This window comes from Oreochromis aureus, linkage group 15 (genome assembly GCF_013358895.1).
Source record: "Oreochromis aureus strain Israel breed Guangdong linkage group 15, ZZ_aureus, whole genome shotgun sequence".
NCBI lineage: Eukaryota > Metazoa > Chordata > Actinopteri > Cichliformes > Cichlidae > Oreochromis > Oreochromis aureus.
In genome coordinates, this window is record NC_052956.1 from 28,770,996 (window position 1) to 28,778,899 (window position 7,904).

Sequence of the window (7,904 nt, forward strand, 5' to 3'; positions counted from 1 at the left end):
CTAGCTTTTCGAGGACACCTATCAGGCTGCCCATCCTCTCGGCTCTCCGTTCCTCCATTTGGCGTTGCTGAGCCATGTCCTCTTTTATTAGGGCAATGAGCTCATCCTCCCCATCCCTCCTCCTTTTTGCCGCCCGTGCCTCAGGCGGCTCCTCATCCTCCTGCCCCTCCTGGTGTGGGAGTGGGTTCCCCACTGCTGCACTGGGCCCTGGTGCGTCCTCCTGGATGGAGGAGATTAGGACATGGTGGAGGGCCTCTGTCCTAGCACCTCATCCATGGCACCAAACCAGGGCCATGCTGCAACAGTGGGCTTCCCACTTGCACCCTCGCCCGTCGCTGGATACTTGCACTGCTGAGGGGAGAGTACATCACAAGTGGCAGTTGGCAACAACAGCAACAGTGCAGGTTTACATAGGTGACTTTTCAGTGTTCCGTGTGGGGTTACATCTGTCACTGCCACTGTACATACTTTGTATTTCCTCTTCAGGTTCTCCCATTTGCGTTAGGCCTGCACAGAGGAGATTTTCCCCGCCAGGTCCATCTTCACCACGATTTCTCTGACAGACGAAATATGAGAGCACATGTATATCAGGTCATTCCGTTTATGGCACCCACAGCAGGATGTACTGGATTGGGACCACAGGGCAGACAGTTCACTTTCCCTTGTGCCTCAATACTTGTAAACCTCATACTGTTGCTGTACCTCCAACCCACTGCGGCTGAGTGTTTCACACCCGTGAACAGGTGCTCATTGTCACGGCGGAGTCAAATGAGGTCTGCCGTCTGCTCCTTGGTCCCTGTAATGCAGCATGACATTGGATTACATTCCCCACCATCCTGCACTTCTGTTTTAGCATTTCTCCGCTTGCCGTCTGTTCAGCATATACAGCTGTGTGGAACATACACACTGCAATGTCAGGCAAAATGTTTTATTGCGGGACAGGGGCAGCACTGACTGGGGCAAAACATTTACTTTATCAGGCCCTAGGTTGGGGTCGGGGTTCTCTGTCATATTTTTGATTCAATTCAATTCAATTCAGTTTTGTTTAGATGGCGCAGAATCAGGACAAAAGTCGCCTCAGGGCGCTTTGACATATCCCCTTTGAAATGTTTGACATGGCAGGTGTGATAACTGTAACAAATGTATGTATATATGATGTGCTGCGGACAAAGCTACATTCCTGCCTGGTATATGTTGACATTTCTGTTTGCGGCTCAGGAAAGGTCATATAAGTACAGTTGATTGCACTTGTAGTGGTGATACTTCTATTCATACTGCCCTCCGTGTGGTACAGGATTCACAGCTTTGCGGGTCTGTGCATTTACGGTCACATGGGTCCAACAGGTGTCACATGATTCACCTTGACATTTACTATTGACCGTCCATTAACTTTTACATATTGGCATTTGTTTCGCTCCTTCACACATATCTTACATTTGCGGGTGTTGCTGTCCTCCGCCGCCGTTTCAACCTCCTCCGCAGCTGATGACATCATTACGCACTGACCTGGCTGGGTCGCGCTATGCATTGTGGGATATATGGGACCACGAAGCGTGCACCGGACCACGCTTGATATTTGGGGAAATCGACGGCGCATTCGGAGTACGCATTTGGAGTACACTTTGAATTGGGACAGCCATCGTTGCGTGGCGGTGACGTAATCACACTTAAAATGCGTACTTCAAGCGTGCATACCCTGAATTGGGACACAGCCCCTGACACCAGACATGAACCTTCAAAGTAAAACAGGGAATGAGAAACAAGTTACAAGGACGCATACTGACACTGATCTAAATCTATAATAATAATAATAAAACAGCACAACTAAAGAACCAGAACATAAATCATAATACAGAAATATACCAAAATATAAGAAACTGAAAAAGCTGGGTCAAAATGACCCCGAACCATGACAGCTGACATGTGGCCGACAGTAATGTTTTAATTTTCTTCGTTATTAAACATTTGCACATAAATAAGTGACATAATATTCAGTACTTACTTTTAAAAGTTTACTCTTTGGTCGCCCCGCTTCGGCCGTTTTTCTTTCGGCAAAATTATCCACACCCACTGCCGCGCTATGGATTCTGGGATATGTTGGGCCACGAAGTCTACACCACCACATCCTTAAAATTCAGGGAAATGAAGGCCGCATTTGAAGGCCGCATTTCGACCAGCCTTTGAATTGGGACAGCCTTTGTCGCGTCGCTGTGATGTAATCGGCCTTAAAATGCGGCCTTTAAGGCTGCAGACCCTTAATTGGGATACAGCCTATGTCTTTGTGTTTCCCTATTTCACTCTATCTTTCTTGAAATGATTCCCAAATACCAAGTGCTGAAAATAAATCCACTAATCTAGGACAGTGTAAAAAAACAAACAAAAAAACCCAATGAAAAATGGTTTCTTTCATTGAACAAAAACTACATTTATCTGAAATCTCAGGCTTAATGACAGACACAAAAGTATTAAGTGCAATAATACTATGTAAAATTAATCACTATAAATCACCAGTGTTCTTAGTCAATGGAGGCTTGTAGTGCAACGCCCATACAGGTGTCAGATCAAAACTAACTTTAAAACGATCTCTACTAGGTGTACTATTTTTTACCTCTTAACTTTTCGTTTAGAGCCTTAAAGCAACTCTTATGCAATACCCTCCCATTCACCAAATGCATATCTGTTCATATATATGTATCATGCTCCAAAAAGAGCCTCCCTCAGCCTTCAAAGTTCCAAACAATTTAAAGACTAATTCAGTGTGTTGTTATTGTTTACCTTGAAGGGTCTAAATCGTGGATATTTGATGTTTTATTATTTACATAGTGAGAAAGTAGTTTTAAGCAATCGCTTACTTTTTGGAGGTCCCAGAATGAAAGTACGCTGACACCTGCTTTAACGTAGCTATATATAGCTATGTAATATAATTTAGCTTGAGTTTTGGGTATATGGGACTTTGAAATTGAAAGAAATCACCATCCCGTCAATCAACGCTCCAACTTCACCCATGCCCCACCCTCCTCTCAAGTATCATGTGACAAAGTCATGGACCAGCCTGTCTTCTGATTGGCTGTAGTTGATAGCTTGTTAAGGTCTTGTTTCTGGTCATCCACTTCGAATTACCGTCTTCACCTCCTGGCTTTTCATCTCCTGGTAAGAGTTAAAAACAGTTTATTTTTGTTTTATTTGTGTTTATTTTTTTTGTTTTTGCTTAAGTACTGTTTGATAGCTTTATTTTAGCTCCCCCATTTGTTCTGTGAACCCAAAATCCACATTTTCCTTTAAAGGAGCCTAACAGTCAAATGGTGTTTTATCCGACAAAATGTATTACTGTAATGACATCTCTGTATAATGGTGTTTTATCTTGATTATAACATTAAAAAAGAAATGATAAATGCAATTTATGACTCATGACTCATGAAAGTAAATGCATCTAAGTATTTCTTTCTTATGGAAATATCTCATTTGAAATTGAGAAAAAAAAAAGATCTTGTTTCAGCTGTGATATATTTATTAATATATATAATACTAATATCAATATATACTCTGAAATCACTTAGTTTGATGTGAACACATTGTGATACAAAAATATTCCAATTTTACATGCCTAACCATTTCAGTTCCTACTACAACCCAGAGAGTGGTTGAAGTGCTGTCATGAGTCGTGGTACGATTACCCGTGCTGGACAGAAGAGGTTCTGTGGGGAAAGTAAGTCAGAGGATAGTGGATTGGGTGAGAAGGGTGTCAAGACCCAGGGTGAAGAAGAGGTGAGTGTTACAGTGTTGTATAGATTAACTGAAGTTACACATTAACTCAAATTATCAATTTCTCTTTGTAGCTTCTTAGTACGCAGAATTGACTGATAAAAGAAAGCTGATGTAATCAATCAGTTGGCAAAGTATTGAGAATTCTAACCTCTTACATTCTGTTTCTGTGGAGAAAGACACTCCAGTGATTTTTTTTTTAAACTTTTTATTTTGTACTTTTTCCAAATTTATAAAACATACAAACAAAAATATGAAAAAGGAACACAAAAGAAACAAACTAAAAGGAATAAAGAATGCCTAATCTGGGGAAAAGAAAACAAAGAATAATTATACATATATATATATAGAGAGAGGGGCTAGGGAATACCCAAAGTACTGTCTTAAGACACTCCAGTGATTTACTTTATATTTCATAATTTAGTGGCCCAAATATTTTGAACATAGTGATAGAGAAAACCCGTGCTATTTTACCATTTTTAGTAAGAAGAAAAAGCCACTCCATCCATCCATCCATCCGTCCATCTTCTTCCACTTACCCGGGGCTGGGTCGCGAGGGCAGGACCCCAAGCAGAGAAGCCCAGACCTCCCTCTCCCCAGCCACCTCTCCCTCTCCCCAGCCACCTTCTCCAGCATGTCCAGGGGAACACTGAGGCATTCCCAGGCCAGCTGAGAGATAAACAGCCTCCTCCCGGTGGGACATGCCCAGAACACCTCACCCAGGAGGCATCCTTGTCAGATGCCCGAACCACCTCAACTGGCTCCTTTTGATGTGGAGGAGCAGGGCTCTACTCTGGGCCCGTCTCAGATGGCCAAACTTCGTACCCTATCGCTAAAGGAGAGGCCAGCCACTCTTCGAAGCTCATTTCCACCACTTGTATCCGCGATCTCGTTCTCTCAGTCACTACCCACAGCTCGTGACCATAGGTGAGGGTAGGGACGTAGATCAACCAGTAAATTAAGAGCTTTTACACTCAGCTCTCTCTTCACCACAACAGACCGGGACAACGTCCACATCAGACACCCCATACTCCTGGAGCCCCCCCACAGGACACCCCAAGGGACATGGTTGAATGCCTACTCCAAGTCCACAAAACACATGTATGTTCATCAAACTCCCATGCACCCTCAAGTGTCCTCGAGAGTATGAAGAGCTGATTCAGTTTTCCATGACCAGGTGCGTTGAAGATCTCGTGGACCAGGGGCCTCTGCTAGGCATTCCCAGCACACCCTCACTATACTTTTAGGCACACCAGGTCTGTCCAGTATCCTCCCCCGCCACCTGATCCAACTTACCACCACGTGGTGATCAGTTGACAGCTCAGCCCCTCTCTTTATCCGAGTGTCCAGAACATATGGCCTCAGGTCTGGTGATACGATTTTAAAATCGATCATCGACCTGCAGCCCAGAGCATGGTGCCACGTGCACTGATGGACACTCTTATGTTCGAACTTGGTGCTCGTTATGGCCAAACTGTGGTTTACATAGAATTCCAAGAACAAAATAGCGTTCGGGTGCATGATCCGGGATGATGTTCCTCCCAATCATGCACCTCCAGGTCTTGCTGTCAATGCCCACATGAGCACTGACGTCTCCAAGGAGGACAACAGAATCTCCAGGCGGAGCACCCTCCAGTACCCCACCCAGGGACTCCAAGAAGGCTGGATGCTCTAAACCGCCACTCGGTGCATAAGTGCAGACGAAGATCAGGTGCCATTCCCCGACCTGGAGGCACAGGGGAAAAAACCCTCTCCTTTACTGGCAGAAACCCCAACATACAGCCAGCAAGCCAAGGGGATACCATGTTCCCTCAATGGTCTTGTCATAGGGGTCGTATATGCCACTTGAATTTTAAAATTGTATTTTACTCTTTAGGATGTGACTTACTTGCAAAAAGGAAAGTCAGAGGATTGTGGATTTGGTGAGAAGAGTGTGGAGACCCAGCAGGAAGAAGAGGTGAGTGGGACTAAACTACTTTCAGTGTGATGTAGATTAATTGGAGTTACACATGAACTAACACAGAATTACACAATGAAAGGTAAAATCATCAAGAAAACAATCCATTTTCTCCGCATAAGTGCTTAGTAATCAGGTTCAGTATTGCCTGATGAAGGAAAGCTGATGTAATCAGTCAGTTGGCAAAGTATTGAGAATTCTAACCTCTTACTTTCTGTTTGTGTGGAGAAAGACAGTCCAGTGATTTACTTTATTTTTCATATTTCTTTGAACATAGTGATAAAAAACTTGTGCTCTTTTGCCATTTTTAGTGAGAAGAAAAATCCAGTTACTGTTTATTTGCCTTTTGAATTTTAAAATTGTCTTTTAATTTTTAGGAGGTGAGTTCCTTGCAAAAAGGAAAGTCAGAGGATAGTGATTTGGGTGAGAAAAGTGTGCCAACCCCACGTGAGAATGAGGTGAGTCTGACTAAAGTAGTTTTAGTGTTGTACAGATTAATTAGTTATATATCAACTCACATAAAATAACGCCATATAAGGTGCAATCATGAAGAAAACGATCCCTTTTCTGTGTATAAGTATTTGAATTATAAAACAGTCTTTTGGGTCTTTAGGAGGAAAGGTTCTCAGAGAAAGTAAACTCAGGGGATAGTGGATCATATGAGTGGGGATCGATGCACACAGATGAAGTAGAGGTAAGTGGGAGTAAACTGGTTTTAATTGTGCATAGATGAGTTGGACAAGTGGATGGCTTGTATACGTTTAACTTGCATGATGTACTCATGATGTACTAAGTGTATGTGAGTTAATCTACTGTATAAACACCTTGATAAGAAAACTAAACTGCAAATGCCACGATCTATGTTTGTAAGCAGGAACCCACGGTGACTTCTTTCTGAGGCCCAAAAAAGATGGTGAGAGTGCTATCAGTCTGGTCATTGTGTTGTAGTGGTTCTGAATCACATTTCCTGGGTGCATCATTGGCTATAGCAGATGTTTTCTTTAAGCTGGGACTTGGCATAACAGAGTAACGGAATCCAATTTATTGTCAGATTATTAGGAAGTGGAGGCTCTTAAGTGTTGTTGGTGTGCATGTGGCTTAACTCACATCTAATTAAAACATAAAAGCTTAAATCTTGAGGGACATGTATGGGTTTAGGTAGATTTAACTGAGTAACCATACACAGATCCTCCCTACTTTACAAGACATGTTGAGAAGACACTGATTTACATGTGAGCATCTTTGTTATATGGAATGGTCACATGCCCTAAATATGTCTTTACTGTTTCGCTTTTGTGTCACAGCCAGAAGACATGGATGTCACAGTTCCAGTGGATGACCAGGACATCCAACTGCCATGTCTGGACAGATGTTCAAAGTTTTTATGGTTTCATCATTTCAAGTTTGTGTTGGGGGGGGGGTACCCTTAAAGGCTTAGTCACAAAAAAAGTTCAAAACACCCTTCAAGGAAACAAAGTTCTTTATGTTTTTGCTAAATAAGACTTTTTTTATGACGCATTTGTTAATATCTGTGTTCTAAATGTCAAATAAAATAAAGATATTTCAGATCTGTGGACTTGTGTTTATGAAGAGTAAATAGCAAACTTAAAAATCTTATTTAACAATACTTTAATTTTAGTATTTTTATTCATAATTATTGGTATCTAGAGGAAGTAACTAGTACTTTAAGAAATATCGCCTTCTATGTAAGCATTGGGTCAAAAAAAATGTTCATATTAAGATGCTGGGTCGTTCCAAACACAATAATGAAATGTTGGTTGCTTTCATTTGAGTGGAGAAGCCAATGGAGGCTTGTAGATCAACCACCATACAGGTTTCACATCAAAACCAACTTTAAAATGATCTTTACTAGGTGTATCATTTTTATCTCTTAACTTTTTGTTTAGAGCCTTAACGAAACTCCTATACAATATCTTCCCATTCACCAAATCCAGCAGTGTTCATAGATATTTCTCCTTCTCTGAAAAAGAACCCAGACTTTCAAAATCCTTAAGCTGTGTCTTTAAGAAACTATGTCAGGTATTATCAGGTATTAAAATTCCATTAGACCATCCAGTAGTTTTTTTATCATCTTATGATAAAACATGCTTGAATTTGGTCAGCAGCAAGCCTACTATCTGGAGAGAGCAAACCTCCAGTCCCCTTGTCAAGGAGACAACATCTT

The 7,904-nt window shown here is 41.9% G+C and overlaps 1 protein-coding gene across 2 annotated transcripts; it reads left to right on the forward strand.

The window, feature by feature from the left end:
• The first annotated feature begins 3,079 nt into the window (after positions 1-3,079).
• On the forward strand, positions 3,080-7,175 carry LOC120433055. 2 transcript variants are annotated; one of them, XM_039598551.1, is made up of 7 exons: positions 3,080-3,150; positions 3,618-3,765; positions 5,639-5,719; positions 6,097-6,177; positions 6,333-6,413; positions 6,594-6,632; positions 7,024-7,175. In XM_039598551.1, exons 2-6 carry the CDS (start codon positions 3,655-3,657, stop codon positions 6,615-6,617), a joined length of 378 nt encoding a protein of 125 aa, XP_039454485.1. In that variant the 5' UTR covers positions 3,080-3,150; positions 3,618-3,654; the 3' UTR covers positions 6,618-6,632; positions 7,024-7,175. The 2 variants fall into 2 exon arrangements, with proteins under 2 accessions (XP_039454485.1, XP_039454484.1); XM_039598550.1 differs by lacking the exon at positions 6,594-6,632.
• Positions 7,176-7,904: the final 729 nt, after the last annotated feature.